Here is a 21,385-nt window from a genome sequence, read left to right as displayed (position 1 = left end):
TGTAAGTTTTAAGACAAGGTCTATCTTCTAATAAAATTTTTTTTTGTGAAAATCGTTATTAACGGTACCTATCTGAAATTTTTTTTTCAAATACATTTATCTCCGAAAGTGCTTATTCGATTTCAACGAAACTTGTTGGATTTATAAGAAAATTAAAAAAAATTTTTTTGAAGAATCAAATTTTCGAAAACGGGACATTGATTTTTTTTGAAATTTTGTTTTTAGATGTTGATAAGTTATTTCTACAAAATGGCATACCAATTTTTTAAAACTTTTTTCCAAAAAATTATTTATAAAAATTAGTTTTTTAAAAAACGGCTCTAACGATTTTGAAAACTGTATACTTGTTTTTGAGAGCAATTTGATTTCAGATTTTGTTTTATTTTTTTAAACGAATTTTATTTTTTTTATTTTTTTTGTACCTATTCAGGGTGTCCCAAAAGATAACGTCGAAACGAAAACGTTAGATAGGGCAGGTGGTGACAGTTATCAGAAAAATAATAAAAAAAATCGCAGCCATATATTTTGTGAGTTATGGGCATTTGAAAAAAAGTCTAAGAAATGGTCACCCTGTGACGGTTTTTCATGTGCCGTGACTTCAAATCTTAATTTTTCTAACTTTTTTCTTTTGTTACGGAACCTTGAATAACCCTGCTACCAAATGCATTCAATTTTAACTCAGCTGCATTAGTTTTAAAGCAAATATTACTTTTTTGCCCAACTAAGTACTAAAAAATTTTACACGACTCTAATACAATGAACCGTAGTGTAAAAAAAATGCACTACGATGTTTCGGCAAGTCACCTTAAAAGTTAGTGTGTTCAATTCTATTTTCAAAATGGTATAACATTGTTGAGAATATTCCATAAATAACCGAGATAAAATTTATTTTCTTAAGAAATCCGACTTTTTTATTAGGTAATTTTTCCATATTATTTAAATTTTTGTATTCTGAAAGGTGCTGAAAGGGTACAAAACTCAAATAATATGGAAAAGTTTGGATTGCCGTTGTTCATATTAAAACCTTTTATTTAAGACTATAAAAAATAAACTTTTACTTCAGAAAATATTGAGAAAAGTTGAAAAAAGCAAAAACACGATTTCTTCGTAAATGACAGTTATATTGGCGACAATAATTTTTCCATAGAAACCAAATTATACTTTTCTAATGGCGTTTGACCATCTTAATTTGAATCTCACTGAGAGAAAAAACAACTTAAAATCAACGAAAACCACGTTGATTCAACTATTTTTCGGAACAATTTTGCGTTGAAGACCAAAATTTATAAAATCAAAGCAGAACATCGTTAGTTTAAAGTGGTTTTCCGTTATGAAAATCTTTAAATCAAAGTTGTTTCAACTTTGAAAAAAAACATCAATTTATTAAAAAAAAGAAAAAAACTGGCAACCGCTGGGGATCGCAACTACAACTCTTGGGTCACTAAGCGAATGCTTTACCAACGTGCTATCTCTTTTTTGTAGATAAGAGTAATAAAATGACACAAAAGCTGAAGTCCGAGAAAAATAAAAAAAATTCTTACGTTGGTTGTATCAATTTTAATTTAAAGATGTTTCATGTTAGTTTTTTCAACATTAAATCAACGTTGAACATATTACATTTTACGTTGCGTTCCCTCAGTGAGCATTAGAGTAGTTCTAACGTATAAAACTTTTGAGATATTTTGTGTTGTGGTATAGTCAAACTTAATTATAACATCTCTTCTCTAATATCATACTTTGAAATATTGTACTGTATAACATTTAGTATTCTAAGTTCTCTTTGTTTCATACTTGTGATCATATTTAATATTTTAAATAAATAATGATCAGTTTGATTCTAAATACTGAACACTCAACAGGCGCAGTCGAAATAGTTTTAAATAACTGAAAAATAAAAAATTATAACTACAAACATCCAGAAATATATAAAAATATAAAAAAAAAGGAAAAATTTAAGGAATCTGGGTAAAAATTACTAAAGACAAAATACTGCAATGGATTACATCAAACCCAATTCACTTTCCTGCCATGAATTTTGATATTTTTCTCAAAGATTTCAATATTTAGGTATATGGAGGCTACTGAAAAGAATAAAAAGTCTCCAGCATTTCAAAAGGCTAATTTTTTAATTATATCGGAAGCGAAGCGAGACAGAAATATTACACTTGGGATATTGCTTCTAAGCCAGAAGCTTCTTTGGAGGGAGTTCAAAAACAATTTAAAGAATACTGCAATCAAAAAAAGAATTCGATATATGAGCGTATGAAATTTTATAAGAGAATTCAAAAACCTGGTGAACCATTCGATAACTTTCTTAAAGATATAAGATATAATCTGAGGGTAGTGATTTCAATGGCGAAAAAGATAACATGGTGCGTGATTTTATTATACTGGGCCTTAATAATAAGGATCTTGGAGACAAATTAATGAACACGATAAATTTATCTCTTGAATCAGCCATAAACACATGTCGAGTTGCAGAGTTAGAAGTAACTAGAATAAAAGAAGTTCATGAAGTGTATCCAGCAGAAGTTTCAATGATTAACAGAAGATTTCACAACAAATCTTTAAATGTAAGTGTTAATAACAATATTCCTATTGATTTAAAAAGAAATACTTACTTAGGCTATTGATTATGTAGTTTAGAAAGGAACTAAGACGTTCACGGGTTTTTATTGCAGGAATCGTTCAATGGGTTATAAGAGAAGATAAAACCGCGGAGTGCTATTAAATGAGAGGGTGGAAACTGAAGATAGGGGTGCAAAAGCCCCCTTTTTGGTTTTTTCAATATACCTCGTAAACCAAGCAAAATTTTGATATATTGCACATAAAACTTTTTGTAGAGAATTAAATTTCCTAGTGGAATAATGTTTTTTAAAAATTGAAAAAAAAAAAATTCCATACCACCCTCTCATTTAATAGGGGAGCGGTACGATTGATCGCAAACTAAAATCTCTTATAACTCGCATTTTTGCAAAAATCACGCAAAGCAAAATTTCGCATTTTTAACATCTCACATAGCAAAATCTCGCATTTTCAAAATCCTGCATATTAAAATCTCGCATTTTAGAAAATATCTCGCATTTTAGAAAAAATCTCGCAAGTTCATTAAATTCTTGCTATATCAAAATCTCGCATTAGAAGAAATAGTTTAGAGCGTAAAGTATCTTAAATTTAAATTGCTTTTTTGGCAGCAAAATGTATAAGCAACAGATTAAATGAAAAGAGAAGGTCGAATACGACAAATTCACATGCATTAAGTCCTTTTGACTCCAACATTCAACAGTTGACCCTGAACACTTTAAAAAAACTGGCATAGGCGCCTGACAGTTAACAAACCTTTTCCTTTTCTATTTATCTCTTCAAAACAAAACGAAAAAAACAGAAGAGGGATGTTCTAGGCTTTCCTAAGCTAGCAATATCATGTTGTAACGATCATCTTTAATTTCTTCAATCAACATTCATTCATTTTTATTACTTGTGCACTTATTTCATTTTTAATTTAACAATTCATTCCACTTTAATGAATTTTAACTTGTTTCACTTTTAATTATATCAAATCATTCATGAAATACATAAAAAAAACTTAAATGTAATACTTGTTACTTTCAATCATTTTATAAAAAGTATAACTTTCTAATACTAAGTAATGTTAAAGAGGCAACACTAATTTTTAGTACTACACTTTGACATTTCTATAAAGCACTTCCAGTTTTTCAATAAAAAAACAAATGTTCTAAAAGCTTTTCCAAATAATAAAAAAAAGCTCTTCTGAAATTGTATAAAAGAGCGACACCGATCAGAATAAATTCAATTCTTCTCGGTAAGCTGAGGTGCGAGTGCGAAGTTATCGCATAGCGTCCACCTTAGTGAGCTGAAAAGGGTTCAGCCGTATTGGTGTTGTTGCACATACACATTGCTGCGACGTTTCACAAGCGTCCACATGTGAATGGGCAACCACACCAATACAAATTCAACTGATGTGCATCTCGGTTGGTGTAGTGTGCGGAGTTTATACTAAGCGCCCACACGAAGCTAATCTGGACAGCATATACATTAGGGTGGGTCAAAAAAATCGAAAATTTTTTTTTTGATTTGGTACTTCGAAAAATCGATTGCTAGACCCCTCTAGAATATTCACACCAAATATGAGCTCTTTATATTAATGGGAAGGTCCTCCGCTTTGCAATTTTCCATTTTTACATCAAGCTTCTACTAAAAAAAAATAATTTTTTTATTAATTGACTTTTTAGCAAATTTCTTTTCATATTCTTGTAGGAAATTGAACGCTCTACAAAAAATGCCTTATACACTTTTTTCGTTTATCTAACCGTTGAATAGATATTTGAGGTCCAAAAATCGAGAAAATCTTTAAAAATTCGTTTTTTGTTCTTAATTTTGTAACAAATTGAAAAATTATAATGATCAAACGCGCAAGACATATTCTTGTTGAAAATTGATTGCTCCACAAAAAAGGTCTTATTAACTTTTTTCATTAATCTAACCATTCTAAAGATATTCGAGGTCAAAGTTAAAAAAAAATATAAAAACATTTTATATTTTTAAAAAATTTCTAATTCACTGAAACTTCATTATTTTCAAATTAGCAAGATATATTCTTGTAGGGGCTTAAACGTTCTACAAAAAATTCCTTGGAATGAAGTTGATTGCTTTAACCGTTTAGAAGATATTCGAGTGCGGTTGCGAGCGCACTCGTCGGATGAAAACTTATGGAAAACAACAACAATTGACAGTAGCTTCCGACTCCATCCGCCAATTATAGTTCTAGCTTAAGCGCCCACACGAAGCTAATCTGGACAGCATATTCATATTTTTTCTCTTTTGATCGGCAAAGAGCAACTAGGCTGGTGGAGTGTGCGGAGTTTACACTAAGCGCCCACACAAAGCTCCCTTCAAGCAAGAAAACGGAGTCCAGAAAAGACAGTCCGACCTCCGACCGAGAAAAGCGGGGTTGCACTCACACACTTGCAACTTTTTGTGTATGAACACAAAGTCTAAGAGGATCGTGGTGAAAACTGAGAAAAGGAAAAAAAAGTAGACAGACATAGCCAACAAGAGCAAAAGCTTCATTTTGTTATTTTTTGTTGAAGTGTTTAGTCGCGTCGTGTCTCGTGTCGTTGTTAATAAAATATAAGTATAATTATAAACAATTATATCAAACTATTAACAATATGGAAAAAAAGGTATGTTGTATATATCGCTCAAAGTGTTTGGATTAAAGTGATGTGTTTCTGTTTGTGTTGTAGATGTAATCTCTAATGATGAAGAAAAAAGCAGAAGGTGAAACATGCGATTGGGCATCTAAAGAAACACCAACAACAGCAGCAACAACAAATAAAATAAAATGAAAAAAATGTATTGTATTTTATATTGTATATATTGTGAAAATTTCGTTTGCCAAAATTAAATAAAAAAAACCAGTTTCAGTGAAAAAAAAAAAAATAAATCTTGTTCTTTTTTGGTCGCAAATGCGAAACGTCATCCCTTTTTTGTTCCTCTTTCTAGTAGGTTTTCGCTGCTCCGACTCGGGTCCGACTTCGGCTCCGTTTTCTCGGAATGGAGATTTTCACCACACCAATACATATGCAATCGACTTCGCGGTGATTATAATTTCCATACTAATTTGAGCCGCCTTCGGACTAGTTTCTGATCCGAAGTCGGACTCAGCTCCTCCTCAGGCGGAGCGGATTCGGACCGAGGTCGGACCTGTTTGCTTGAAGGGCTTGTCTGGTTAGCTGTCATTTTTTTATTCTTCTTTTTCTTTCTTCTTTAATTGTCATGGTTGCCACATGAGCTTAAATATATAATAATTTGTAATGATACCACCCTACTTAGTTTTAAGATTAAGATTCAATAAAATTTTTGTTAATTTTTAGTAGGTATTTTAAATTAATTGTTTTTATTTCAAAGGGAAGATAAAATTCATTTGCTACACTGCCTATTCAACGTGTACTGCGGTCTTCGGACAGCATACAACGTGGTAGAGAGTTTAGGAAAGCAGAGTTATTTCTAATCCGTTTCTTTCAGTGTTATCCTCGCCCCAGAAAATTATCAGAAATCATAAAATCCTAGCCGACAACAACATCTCGCCACAATAAATAATTTCGCTACAATGTAGGTTTATATTCTCAAATTGAAATAAAATATTTATTAATTCGCGCGCGCGAATTGATAAATATTTTATTTCAATGCGAGATTATAAATTTCGAGATTTTAGTTTGCGAGATTTTAATGTTGCGAGATTTTGGTAAACGAGATTTTGAAATTTCGATAAAAAAGATTTCATAATGCGAGATTTTGAGATGCGAGGTTTTAAGAACAAGATTTAAAAATGCGGTCAATCGTACCCAACCCATTTAATAGCACTCCGCGGTTTTATCTTCTCTTATAACCTATTGAACGATTCCTGCAATAAAAACCCGTGAACGTCTTAGTTCCTTATTGCCATGTTTTTTTCGACATAATCAATAGCCTATACTATAATGTTTCTAAAAATAATTTCAGTTTCAATGGACAAATGATAAATTGTGATCGGTGTTTATCCTTACATGCACGAAATAAGTGTCCTGCTTTTTGAAAAATATGCAAAATTTGCAAGAAACCTAACAATTTTTACTTGGAATGCTCTAAATATAAATTTCGACAAATGAATTACAAAGCAAATGAAATAACAAAGAATCAGGAGACAGAGGAAAGTGACAGTGAAACAGAGGATTTTTCAGGTATTGATGAAATGAAAACATTTTATATTGATCAATTATGTAATATTGATAAAAAAACAAAGCAAAGATCAAATTCTCAATGGTTTGAAAGTTTTGATTTTGGGAACATTCAATTTAGAGTCAAGTTAGATACGGGATCTGAAATAAATGTTCTACCGTTTAAATATTTTAAGAAAATCAATCAATCTTCTGTAATTAAACCAGTAAAAATGGTTATAGAAGCTTACGGGGACAGTAGATTAATAGCCCAATTAAGCTTAAATGGAAAAAATTAGATCGTGCAATTTTTTTTCATAGGATGATAGAAGGGATCACTGAGAGCTTAAAACCAGTTTTTCGGGAAAATGTACAAAAATGTAAAAGCTTAAAAGAGAGAGTGAGTTATAAACAATTGGTCATATCTCAGGCATTAATGAACCGATTTGAAAAATTCAAAGACTTAATTGTCTTGCTAGACATCAATTATAATATTTACTAATTTTGTTTAAAACGACACTTACCAATTTTGAGATAGTTCCTTTCGTTTATAAAATTTCAGGGATTTGCAAAAACTAACAGATTTATCATCCCCAAAAACATATAAAAACACTCCCATATTGCGTTGATCTTAAAATCTATAATCAAAGCGGGTATAAAGTTTAAGCTGAGTAGGGGTATAGTTTTTTCAAATTAACTCGAAAAATATGGGTCATATAGAAAAATTTATTAAGACGAAAGTTATAGAAAATAAGATTTTCTACAAGTTTTACATATATATTTTTTGTCAAAAATCCAAAATGGCCGAGTTATTCACTAAAACGTGTTTTACCTTTAATCCAAGATGGCGGCTTAGGCACGTGTTGACGTTAGAGTTCTGTATAATTCTTTCAAGGATGATGTTAAAGAAATCGCATGACAACGCTTGTTTATCTTTGTTTATTTTGTTCAATGAAAAGTAATTAAAGTAGAGAAAATTAGTTTTAGAAGTGAAAAATGTTCTTTTAAATAAACTCTTTTCATATTTTTTGAATACATAATTCAATATATTCGAAACCATACAATAAAAATTATGCTTCAGATTAACTTCACACAATTTATCCAATATGCGATTGGTCAAGGCCAGTGTTTATTTTAATTTTATTTCAGTAATACTTGATAAAAACAAGGAATACAAATCACTTGAACTTTCTTTTAAATAATGTTTTTGCAAATTGTTTACTTATTTTTTTTTTTATGTTTCTCTTGAATTTGTTTATTTGTATTTTTATTATTTTTACTCTTCTATAATATGTCATTTATTTGTTAACATATTCCCTGTTGACTTTGGACACTTCAAAATTTTTCGTTTCGCTTCAGACTTAATACTATGTTTCCACCTACGCTAAATCTGGGATTTAGCTAAGTAGATTTAGATTAAATATCGAGATTTATTTTAAATCCACTTCGCTGAATTTCAGATTTGGGTTCAGCTACCCTAAATCTAAGATTTTCATCTACTTTCAATTCGAAATTTAGAATAAAACTCGAGATTTATACTAAATCTACTTAGCTAAATCTATCGGATTTAGGGTAGGTGGAAACGTAGTATAAGGGTTCGTTTTATTTACTTTTCTGTCCAATTTAGGTGAGACCATTCCGCTGTTGAACTTTAACCTCTCTCTCATGAAAAAATCAATTCATAATCTTGAACTAGTAGAAAACGACCTGATTTATCAAGTCGTCGAGTCACAGTCAGGGTCCTCCTGGGATAGCACCAGTTACTTATCTCCACTCGGTATTCTTTCTCTAAACCTGGATTCTTCATTAACATCCACTCCCTTGTTTTATGCCAAGGTCACATTGGGCCAAAATAGTGGCTAATAACTTTTTTCTCTCTATGTATTTTAAGACTACTTTTGATTTAACACATATCCTCTGTTCGCACTCAGTATACGAAAATTGCGCTGATTTCTTGAAGGTCATCCGCAAAATTAAAATAAAAAAAAAAAAAAAAAACTATCAAAATGAATTTTGTTTACTGTTTATGGTGGACAGTACTTACCTGATTTAGTCTAAGCGTATTGTTAAGTATATATCATACCTGGTATTATTCTTACCACTTATTGCCAGAATGAAAGCAGGCAAAACATTATAGCCGCAGTAGTACTTAAGATATAGATAAGAACACACTTTGTAATAGAATTTTAAGTCTCAATAAAGAACTCAATTCAATTCAAATTTAGGTGTGTTCAACTACAAATTTGCTCACCTTACGCTAAATGTCTACTCTAGTTAGAAGAGTTGTTTAAACTGTAAAAACTGTAGGTAATAACGGTAAAAACTTAAACAATGGCTTTATTTTTAGAAGAAACCATGCCCCTTTTAAACTGCGTTTCAATAAAATTGATATCGTTTTTAAATATTTTGATATTCAATTCTAATACCGGTCGATTTATCTGCCCTATTACTGGTAAACAGGTTTTTTTTAAACAAAACTAATTTTTTTTAAAGATTAGAATTTTAGATTTCTTAAAGATGTCAAACAAATGCTATTACATCACGTTTTTGAGATATTACGATGCGAGAACATCACAAAAATGGTGTTTTCAAAGTTCGAAATTCTGTATCTCAAAAACTTTGCACGTTAGAGCCATTCTAATGCTAGATTCAAAATAAGAAGGTCAAGTCAATAGAAAAACATAATTTGGTTTCTATGAAAAAATATTTCTCGTACTCGCCAATATAATCGTGTTTTTGCTTTTTTCAATTTTTCTCAATAAAGTATTTTTTAACCAGTGCCTATGTTCTGTAACTTAGTCGAGAACTTCTCGCATCGAAAAATTTTGAAACAAAAATTCCATACGTTTCTCTATTTGGAAAAATAACCTGTGTCTGTATCTCGATGTGAGAAGCAACCCTGTACATTTTTTATTCCATTGGAAAAATATTTGTACCTTTGGCCATCAACGTTCATATAGACATAGTTTTACAATAAATATTCCAAGGCTCGGTAGTCCGAAGGTAGAGCAGTCGGTCAGCGAGTGGAGGGTACCGAGTTCAAGTCACAGTTGTGGCATGTAAATTTTTCTTTTTTTTTTCTTTAATATTCTTTTTTTTTTTATTTTAAAAATTTAAGTGATACAAAATTTAATTACCGTGAACACTTTTTCAGAAGTAAAATCTCACATTTAATGCATGATTATCAATTTTTTTTCAAATATCTTACTTTCTCGCATCCTTTTTGCTTGTGAGTAATTTTGGCAGTTTAATCGAGAAATTATCTCGATAATTTTCTTACAGACACAGTTTTATTCACATTTTTCCAGTCTGTCAAGCATTTTGATTCAGAAATGTTTCAAGCATTGAATAATTACAAATAGAAGTGGACACCCAGGGAAACTTCCGCTGTAAAGTAATTGTCGCTTGTATCGTGCATTGAATTAAAAAAGCAAATCCAACAATCCAAAAGCAAAGCCAACAATCCAAAAGCAAATCCAGTAACCCAAAATCAAATCCTAAACAGCTTATACATATAGATAAAAGTTTTCCCATTACAAAAAGTGGAGATAGCCTAGAGGATAAGGTGAATGTCTGATAAGTTTACCTGCCTAGGTTCGAATCTGACGGGAAATTGAGATTGTTTTTTTTTTTTTTACATTACTAGAATAAAAATTAATTAAATTTCTCAAAAAAAAATCTCCGCAAAACAAAAAAAAAAACAATTTCAAATTTTACCGGTATTCGAACCTAGGCCAGTAGGAGCAAAAGGCAACATCCTTGTTCTCTAGACTAATATGACTTTTCAAAATACGAAAACTTATATCAATATAAGCTCTTTGAAATGTATAATAATAAATTATTAATTTTATTATGAAGGTTTAAAAAAGTTATTAGTTAAGACTCAACTCGAAAATACAAAATAGTTGAGGCGCAAACATGTAGTTCATCTATCTTCCGGTACTCTTATAGTCACATGAGTAATCTGCGGTGTCACTTCTATTTGTAATTATTCAATGGTTTCAAGGCGAGAAAATTTTGTTTATAGAAACAAACGAATGTAAGAAAATGATTTCTGTGTCGATTCACATTATTTTTGTTCCGATTTGCGTGTTTCATGCGAGAAATTTCTCGATGCGAGAGTTACAGAACGTAGGCACAGGTTTTGTTAAAATCTAATTATTTCAGTAAAAGATAAAAATCAAAAACCGAAAAACCGTATTTTTGCATTTTTCTCAATGTTTTTGAGGTTATACAGGGTGATTCAGGAGTAATGTGCCAAAAAGCTAGAGCGTGTAATAGGTTGGGGTCTATTTCCTCCCGGGGGAAATTTTCTAAAAAAATGACCTAATTTGTAAAAAAAAAAGTAAAAACAATTATTAAAAATTTACGGTTACACCTTCGTATTTCCCTTTTCTTGTCATCGATTAATCTTTTGGTTGAACATTGCCTTAAGGCCCTTACAGCAAGAATCCCGGGGCGGCGGCGAAGGCCACTTCAGGCATAGGAAGAAAAATTTTCAGGCAAGGTATTTTTGGTAAGAAATTGTCCGCGTTAGACACGGAAATGATTACTCAGACTTTAGAGAAATAGTGGCTAGCGATTATCGAATTTAAGTCAGTCCACGTGGACTTTACATATAAGAAAATTAACAGACTAGCTGTTTTTATTAATAAAGCTCAAGTCCCATTTCAATTTTCAAATGAGGCGAAATATCTCGGGATGACTCTCGACCGACGCGAAATTAAAATAGAAACCATATGTTAAAAAAATCTGATCAATTAAATATGAAATTGAGAGAGAGAAATCTACTGATTGCTCGGACAACATTCTAGACTTAGTACCGAAAACAAATTATTAGTTTACAAGCAGGTATTTAAGTCTGCCTGGACATATGGTATTCAAAGTTGTAACCGCGATACAAATTTAAATAGATTACAAACTTTTTATACAAAATTATTTAGATCATTTGCAAAAGCGCCGCGGTACAGGGGCGTACACACCATTGAGGCAAGCGGGGCGGTGCCCCGGGGCCCCCAACACGCTAGGGCCCCGACTCGAGACAATGCAGAGAATGCAACTTATTATAAAAGTAACGAAGCAGAAAGACAAGATATTTGACATGAATCACTTCGGACACAAGATAAACAAATGATATTCTTCAGTGTAATGCATAAAATTAATCTGTAGCCAGCCACATAACATTTCATCTAAAAAAAATTCGCCAGGGGGCCCCAAAAAAATAAATCGGTTTTTTGGAAAAAAAAAATTATACATACATAATATCTTACGACCCAAAAAAATGTTACTTGAATAATCTTGGCGACCAACAAATGATACATCAGGGGCCAAAAAAAAGTAGGTCGTATTCGTATTTTTTAATTTGCTCTTTTCTATATCATAGGGGCCCCCAAATATCAAGGGAGTCGCAAAATGTAATCTTGCCCCGGGTCCCCGGCAACTCAACGTACGACCCTGCCGCGGTATATAAAAAACGAAAATCTTCACAGGGATATTCGAATCCCCATGGTTCACGAAGAAATGAAAAATTTTGCCAAAAAGCATAGAAAATGGTAAGTCGAACATGCTAATAGAACAATACTAGAAATTCTCGACCAGACAAACTTAGTACGACGTTTGGGAAGGACTAAGCCTTCCGATTTGGTATTAATATAAATTTAAATGTTTTAGAGATTCAATTTTTTTCTATAAAATATGTATTTTTTTGAGAACAAAATTCGAACCATTTCTTAAATGATTTTATTTAAAAAAATGTTATTTAGCTATTTTTGAACATCATCAGTAGGAACTTTTACCGGAAAGTTACCTACAATACGTAACTTAACTTCACCCACGGACAGAAAAGAAATGAATGTCCAAGTAAAGATATTTCCAAAACTTGTAGTCAAGGTTAAATCCTTGTTTCCCTGAACTTTAAGTTTAATTTAAAATATACAAAACAAGACAGATAGTCCGGTCAAATTAGACTAAAATAAGGGGGTCAGGTTACATTAATTCCCAGCAAGCTGAAAATTGGTAGGATTGTTGGAAACACCATCATAAATTAAATCTAAAAAGTCCTCATCGATCCGAGGTGTGGAAAAAAATTTACGGGGGGTCAAAGGTCAAAAAAATGGGTTTTTCACGATTTTAAGCAAAACGGTAAGTCTTATCAAAAAATTTTCAATGCAAGAATTGTAGACCAGATTATTATATATAAAAAGTGTCATGACACTTTTTTTCCTAAGACCCACCGTTTCTCAGGTATAACGGTTCAAAAAGTTGAAGTTGAGTTGTAATCGTCCTAATCAGGCCTATTCTGAAAAAAAACTCCTAACTGAAAAGTTCCTGAAATTTCATTATTTTTTTAGCTTGAATTTCGTTCTTCAATGGTTAAGAATATGGGGAAAGCAAAAAAAAATGGAAATTTTCGCCATTTTTCAAAATGGGGGCCCTCCTCCCGAAACCATTTCCTTGAGAATTTTTCTTTTAGAATATGTCTGAATATATACAGGGTGTGCAATAGAGAATGGACAACCCTAAATTGGCTGATAGCTAGACTTATGACTGTTCTAAAAACAGATAGAAAAATGTTCTATCGCAACCAGTTCATAAAATATTGGCTTTTTTTCGTTCAGTGTATTTTAAATTTTATCATCTTATGTTTTCGTTCAATACAACCACGAATGAATGAATTTTATTTATTTCTTTTTTTTATAATTTTCTACAATAATTGTATGAGTACATAAACGCTTTAAAAACTGCAAAGCTATTGCACATTTTCGTAAAAAAAATTTTGAAATCTGTTTTTTGATGCAAAATGTAAAAAAAGTATTTTATGAAAAATTTTAAACACCTGTGGTATAAAATAAATCTACGGAAACCTAAGTGGCCAACTTTCTTAAAAATATTCTGGTCTAAGGGGAATATTTTTAAGAAAGTTGGCCACTTAGGTTTCCATAGATTTATTTTATACCACAGGTGTTTAAAATTTTTCATAAAATACTTTTTTTACATTTTGCATCAAAAAACAGATTTCAAAATTTTTTTTACGAAAATGTGCAATAGCTTTGCAGTTTTTAAAGGGTTTATGTACTCATACAATTATTGTAGAAAATTATAAAAATAAGAAATAAATAAAATTCATTCATTCGTGGTTGTATTGAACGAAAACATAAGATGATAAAATTTAAAATACACTGAACGAAAAAAAGCCAATATTTTATGAACTGGTTGCGATAGAACATTTTTCTATCTGTTTTTAGAACAGTCATAAGTCTAGCTATCAGCCAATTTAGGGTTGTCCATTCTCTATTGCACACCCTGTATATATTCAGACATATTCTAAACAAAAATTCTCAAGGAAATGGTTTCGGGAGGAGGGCCCCCATTTTGAAAAATGGCGAAAATTTCCATTTTTTTTTGCTTTCCCCATATTCTTAACCATTGAAGAACGAAATTCAAGCTAAAAAAATAATGAAATTTCAGGAACTTTTCAGTTAGGAGTTTTTTTTTCAGAATAGGCCTGATTAGGACGATTACAACTCAACTTCAACTTTTTGAATCGTTATACCTAAGAAACGGTGGGTCTTAGGGAAAAAAGTGTCATGACACTTTTTATAGGTATATAATAATCTGGTCTACAATTCTTGCATTGAAAATTTTTTGATAAGACTTACCGTTTTGCTTAAAATCGTGAAAAACCCATTTTTTTGACCTTTGACCCCCCGTAAATTTTTTTCCACACCTCGGATCGATGAGGACTTTTTAGATTTAATTTATGATGGTGTTTCCAACAATCCTACCAATTTTCAGCTTGCCTGGAATTAATGTAACCTCGGATGTCTAAATTGACCGGACTAAGAATGATTATATAAAAGTAATTATGTTGATACACTAAATTGCAATGCTTGCTAATAAAAAATGGGAATACAAAAGGTTCATACCTTTGATATCACATCCATGATCAGTTTCACATCCTTCATCCGTGCTGGAGCTATATTGTGGTGTTATTTGATTATGCTTCGTGTGTTTATTTATTCCAGCGCTATCACTTGAGCAGTTATGATTATACGTTATAAATGAATTCGGTGGAGCACTGTTATGGTAGTCTTTTTGAGAGTAATTACGTGAAACTTCACTGAAAAAGGAAAAAAAAATATTTAATAAATACAGGTAGCATTCACATAACAGATATATGTAGTAGAGGAAATTCCCCTAAAAACACATGGTTTTTAACCACTTTTTTTTTTGCTGCATGCAACTTAGCCATACATTTTTATGAAATAAGAAAACATACTGAAAGTTGTTAAGAAAAATATAAATTAATTCACTTTTAACGAAATGTAACAAAAATTATCAACAAAAAAATTTACCCATAAAAGGATGCCCATAAAAACACTAACGTTTTTATGAAAAACAACGGTAAATTGCTGATCCGAAAATTGTTATTGATTAAATCAATATTTTGTAGAGCCGCCACTTACTCTTCCCCAAGCTTTTCCAGTTCCGCGTGATCTTAGTCCAGTCAAAACGTCATTTGACCTTGCGCACAGAGACACTGTCAGTTTTTATTTCATGGATCGATAGGGATATATTTAAAAGGCTTAAACCCAATTTCTCACCACCTGTTCATTCTTTTTAGCGGAATTATTCACATATATGTATTTTTTGGGATATTTTACTTCTAAGCTAATATCTTTGCATCAGTATGTCGTAGACCAAAAAATGAACATACTGTAATGTTTTATTCCGGGTTCACAATAAAACTTATTTAATTTCCACTTATATTTCCGTTCAAATAAAAACACACTTTATTTCAACTCAATTTACTTTTATTATTCGCTCAAACAAACAAATGCGATAACGTTTCGCGAAATTTTCGGAAAATTTCGAGCATTATGGACAATCTTGCTAATACGAGCAGCACTACCCCGCCAGGCAGTACAGATGCTTCGCACAATACTGATCCTGGACCGATTAGTAATAATCGGGTCAGAGCTATACGGATTCCGGGGGCTAGCAAAGTAATGCACGAGGTGAGAAGAAAATTAAGAGTCGGGAGTTGGAACGTGGGCAGTATGAACGGCCGAAGCTGTGAATTAGAAGAGATGATGAAGAGGAGGCGAGTGGACATCTTGTGCGTCCAAGAAACCAAGTGGCGAAACACTGGAAACAGAGCCCGTTTCTTAGACGTCAAGACAAAACAATACAAGATGTTCTACTACGGAACAGAGCAAGGTAGAAACGGAATCGGTGTCATCCTTGCGGAAAAACTTCTTGGAAGCGTTTTGGCCATTTCGAAGTCCAGTGACCGATTGATGTCTCTTAAACTGGTGATGGAAGGAAAGGTGTGGAATATAGTCAGTGCATATGCTCCCCAAATTGGGTGTGAGCAGGTGGAAAAAGATGCATTCTGGCTAGACTTCCACAACCTCATTAAAGAAATCCCAAAGGAAGAGCTTTTGTTTGTGGGTGGAGATTTAAATGGACATGTGGGGAACGGCAACGAAGACTACGAGGACTGCCATGGTGGCCTTGGATTCGGAACTAGAAACCCTCCTGGTGAAGAAATTCTAAGCATGTGCAGGTCACATGGTCTTATAGTGTTGAATACCATGTTCATCAAACAAAGCCGACACCTTATCACTTATAGCAGCGGTGGAAATGAAACACAGATCGACTACCATCTGGTATCTAGTTTCATGAAGCCGCGAGTGAAAGACTGCAAAGTGATATTAGGAGAAGCGATCGCCCAGCAACACCGTCTCCTACTGACAGAATTTTTTATGGAGACGAAGGCAGCAAACAAACAAAGAGAGGCTACCGGAGGAATCAAGTGGTACAACCTGGACAAAGGAAAAGGCAATGCATTCATCTCTGTTATGAGAAACTATCTGTGCGAAACCATCAGCAGACTACAAAACGAAGAGTGCAGAGTACAAAATATGTGGGACTCTCTGCAACGAACTTGCTTGTCGAAGGCGAGGTCACTGCTAGGAACATCAAAAGGAAACTACCAACGGGAAAAAGAAACATGGTGGTGGAGCGATGAAGTCAAAGCAGTGATATCAAGGAAAAAGACCGCTTTCCAAGCTTGGTCCAAATGCCCCTCTCATAATAGAGATGAAAAAGCACGACTCGAAATGGACTACAAGCGCTACAAGAAGGAAGCCAAGAAGAAATGCGCCCAGCATAAAGCAGAGAGTACGGAAAGCATGTATCGCGAGCTTGGGGAAATATCTGATCCAGCTGCTGATGCAAACCAGGCTCTCCAGGAACTGCGACATGCCAAGATGAACAAGGGTGCAGCCATCTTCAAAATTGCCGCTCAAAGGAGAAGGAATGCTCAGGAAATACGTTCACCAAAGTTCATTAACGATGCTCAAGGCCTACTACTTGTGAATGACGACAAAATTCTCCACAGGTGGCGACAGTATTGTGATGAACTCCTAAATGAGCAATTTCCCAGGATATACTTTCCAACAGCCGAACCTAATTTAGACGAAGTACCCGACCTTACAGTTGAAGAAGTTAGCGTGGCGGTGAAAAACTCCAAGAAAGGAAAAGCTATTGGTCCAGACGAAATACCCTCTGAGTTCTGGAAGAAGATGGGAGACATTGGGTGTAAATGGCTCACGATTCTCATCTCCAAACTCATTAGCGGTGACCAAATGCCAAATCAGTGGAGAGAAAGTTTCCTTCTCCCAATCTACAAAGGAAAGGGGGACACACGAAACTGTGATAACTACCGATCGATCAAGCTGATGTCACACACCATGAAGATCGTTGAGCGGATTTTGGACGGCCGACTGCGAAAAATAATACGGCTGTCTGATGACCAGTGCGGGTTTGTCTCGGGTAAATCAACCACAGATGCCATACAGAGTTTAAGAATCCGAATGGAAAAACACCGTGATTCCTCGAGGGATTTGCATATTGTGCTGGTTGGATTTCGAAAAGGCATTCGATAGACAACCACGAGATCTGATTTGGGTGTCCCTGAGACAGCGAGGGGTTCCGGAAATCTACGTACGGATGATCAAGGACATGTACGATGAAGTAAAAACGAAGGTAAAATGCCCCGCAGGAGTCACCGAAGAGTTCCCAATCAAAGTCGGTGTGCACCAGGGAAGCGTCCTGAGTCCTTTGCTCTTTATTACAGTCCTTGACTTTCTGCTTGAAGGAAAAGTGACGGATCCGAAAGTGAATCAGTTATTCTTTGCTGATGATGGAGCCATCATAAGTGAAGATCCAACATCCTTGCAACGAGCACTTGATGTGTGGGTGGATGTTCTGGAGGGAAGTGGGTACCGGATAAGCGCGAAAAAGACAGAATATCTCTGCTGTCCATTTTCTGACCCAGACGGCCCTATTCCGGACATTTACCTGAATGGAACAACACTTCCCAAGTGCGAAAAGTTCAAATATCTTGGATCTATGATCAACAACCAAGCTTCTTGTGATGACGACATCAACCACCGAATAAGTGTAGGGTGGATGAAGTGGCGCGAAAACTCTGCCATCTTCTGTGACCGAAAAATGCCCCCTAAACTGAAAGGAAAGCTCTATACTGCAGTTGTTCGCCCGGCACTTACATACGGTTCACAATGTTGGACAATGTACAGAACGTATGAGAGTAAACTGACAGCAGCTGAGATGAAGATGCTTCGTATGACAGCAGGAGTAACAAAGCTTGATCGAATCAGAAGCAAGAAAATCCGAGGAAGCCTTCACATCAAAAACACCATCTTGGATAAAATACAGCATGACCGTTTAAGCTGGTACTGTCATGTACAAAGACGAAACCCTGAGAACCCAGTTCAAAAGGCGATCGCTTACGACGTTCCAACGCAATCGCGAAGAAGAGGCAGGCCTAAGAACTCATGGAGAAGACAAATGCAACGACAACTGCATTCAGTTGGCCTTAGACATGGAACAATTCAAAATCGAGAAGCCTGCCGACGTTTCCTGAGGTCAACCCGGCGAACCCCACATGCGGAGCCGTAGTGTGAAGCAGTAAAGTGGGAGAGTTGTGACCCCATCCGAGATCATGACTATCGTCGATAATGGAGAAGAAGAAGAAGAAGATTCGCTCAAACAAACACACTTTTAAATCACTTTATTTACTACTAACAATTCGCAACACTTTATTTCACTTTGTACTGTACTCTTTCACTTAAAGATTAAACTGTGTCCGGTCGGTGTCTACGCTGCCCTTTTATACCGGAATTTCGAGATTCGAGAATGTCGAGAATTTCGAGATTCGAGAATGTCTTCGAAGGTTCTCGTCTTTGCTTCTCGAAACTTCCTTTCCAGGAGGGGCGCTTCATACTTCCAGTCTAGTGGGATATTTTGGGATGTGTTCAGAGGGTAGGTAGTTTCTTAATTATTAAAGGTCCGTTCACATTTCTACCTTTGCAGTAGTAGGTAGTGTGTTCAGACTTTTATCTTAAAAGTAGTTCGGTAATTCATCGTTACATTGCCTCCCTCTTAGGATTGTTCGTCCCGAACAACTCCATTGCTTCTTTCACCTTTAACGATGTAAACGGTCACAATGAACTACCTTTAGTTTGCCTCTTACCCCTCTTTGTATACGGTAAACCACGTCGTTAATTCTGGTTATTAATGTGTAAGGGCCTTCCCAGTTTTGTTGCAGCTTCGGTGATAGTCCCTTTTGTCGGTGGATATTGTAAAACCACACAAGTTCTCCTTCTTGAAACCCTGTTGCTGTCGCTCTTGCGTCATATCTTGTTTTCATCCTGTCACTAGACGCTTTTATATTTGTCCTTGTCCGTTGGTGAATGTCAGCCAGTGTTCCTTTCAGGTTATCTACGTACTCATCCATTTCATGTGGCTCGTTTGGAACACATCCAAATTTTATCTCACTTGGCAGGCGTATTGTTGAGCCAAATAAGACTTCCGATGGTGTATGTCCAGTAGAACTATGTGTTGCACTCCTATAAGCCATGAAGAATAATGGAATATGTCGGTCCCAGTCTCGTTGATTATCATTGACTACTTTTGACAGTTGTTCCTTAAGTGTCCTGTTAAATCGCTCAACCATCCCATCAGATTGTGGATGAAGCGGTGTTGTTGAGCAAACCTCTTGAAAGTTCTTAGATTCGAAGTTCCTTCCTTGGTCGGAATGAAGTTCCATGGGTACTCCAATCTTATCCACAACTGATTTGGTTTCCTGGTTTGGAATGGCAAATGCCTCAGGCCATTTGCTGAAGTAGTCCATCATTACAAGGATGTACCGATTTCCGTTGTTGGTTTCGGGAAAAGGACCTGCTACGTCTTTTGCAATTCTCTCAAAAGGTGCACCCACATTGTACTGCTGCATCTTGCTTTGGATGCAAGATGCAGCAGTATCACATTTTCGGCACCACTTTTCAACGTCTTCTCTCATACGTAACCAGTAGAATTGCTGTCGTAGCTTTTCCAGCGTCTTGTTGATGTCTAAATGGCCTCCACCGTGCATCTCTCGGAGAACATCATTTACCTTTGACTGAGGTACGACTAGCTGCATTACATAGGATTTACCATCTGCGGATTCCCACTTACGCCTGAGTAGCCCTTCTTGCACATGAAGTGAGTCCCATTGTGCCCAATATGCTTTAAAAGTGGGGCTTCGGTCGGAGATGTCGGCCCATTCTGGTTTCTCTTGATGTTCCTTCCATGCAAGGATGGGTTCGATGTCCGAATCTTCCTGTTGGGCCATTCTGAGTTCTTCATTACTCCAGTCGCAAATGGGATCAGCTCTCGTTCTTCTAACAGCGACAACTTCCTTTTCTTCTAGTCGTGTGCAATGCTTGCAGTCTTGCTTGCACAGACGCCGAGATAATGCGTCTGCATTTGAATGCAGCTTTCCTCTTCGATGTTGAATCTGACACATTGATACGTCTGAAGTATCTCAATCCATCTTGCTACTTGACCCTCTGGATTTTTGAAGTTCAAAAGCCAATTTAGTGCACCATGATCTGTGCGAAGAAGGAACTTTTGTCCATAGATGTACTTATGGAAGTGCTTTGTTGCCAATACTAGAGCTAGAAGTTCCCTTCTGGTCACGCCATAGTTTCTTTCTTGTTTCGAGAGTACCTTGCTGAAATAGGCAACGACCTTTTCTTCTGCGTCATGAACTTGCGATAAAACAGCACCAACTCCAACATTACTTGCATCTGCGTCAATGATGAATTGTTTGCCTGGAGCCGGATAGGCCAGCACAGGAGCTTCACATAACCGTAGCTTCAAGTCCTGAAAGCTTTTCTCACACTCACCTGACCATTTAAAGGGTTTACCCTTCTCCGTAAGTTGGTGCAAGCTTTTGCCGATTCTCGCAAAATCCTTCACAAATCGTCGATAGTACGTTGCCAGACCGAGGAAACTCCGAAGTTGATGCTTGGCCTGAGGGGTTGGCCAATTTTTCACAGTGTCAACTTTTTCAGGATCAGTCTTTACTCCTTGGGATGAGATGATATGCCCCAAGTATTTAACCTCGGTCTTGAAAAGTGCACATTTCTTTGGATTCAACTTAAGATGTGCTTCTCGTAGCCTTTGGAATACAGCCTTTAGGTTTTCACAATGGTCATCAAATGTTTCCGTAAACGATGACATCATCCAAATAGACCAGGCAAGATTTCCAGGTTAATCCATTCAAAACGCACTCCATCAAGCGCTCAAAAGTA

At 35.0% G+C, this 21,385-nt stretch overlaps 1 protein-coding gene across 7 annotated transcripts in view; it reads right to left on the bottom strand.

The window, feature by feature from the left end:
• LOC129908237 (serine/threonine-protein kinase SIK2) overlaps positions 1–21,385 on the bottom strand; it is a 204,662-nt gene that overhangs the window by 27,093 nt on the left and 156,184 nt on the right. For all 7 annotated transcript variants that reach the window (XM_055984614.1, XM_055984617.1, XM_055984615.1 and 4 more), the window contains one exon: positions 14,645–14,838. In XM_055984614.1, coding sequence (XP_055840589.1) covers positions 14,645–14,838 — 194 coding nt within the window. The remainder of the gene's footprint in view (positions 1–14,644; positions 14,839–21,385) is intronic.

The sequence above is a fragment of the Episyrphus balteatus genome, chromosome 2 (assembly GCF_945859705.1).
Source record: "Episyrphus balteatus chromosome 2, idEpiBalt1.1, whole genome shotgun sequence".
Taxonomy (NCBI): domain Eukaryota; kingdom Metazoa; phylum Arthropoda; class Insecta; order Diptera; family Syrphidae; genus Episyrphus; species Episyrphus balteatus.
The sequence above is the reverse complement of the archived record's forward strand: the minus strand, read 5'-3'. Positions and strand labels throughout refer to the sequence as shown.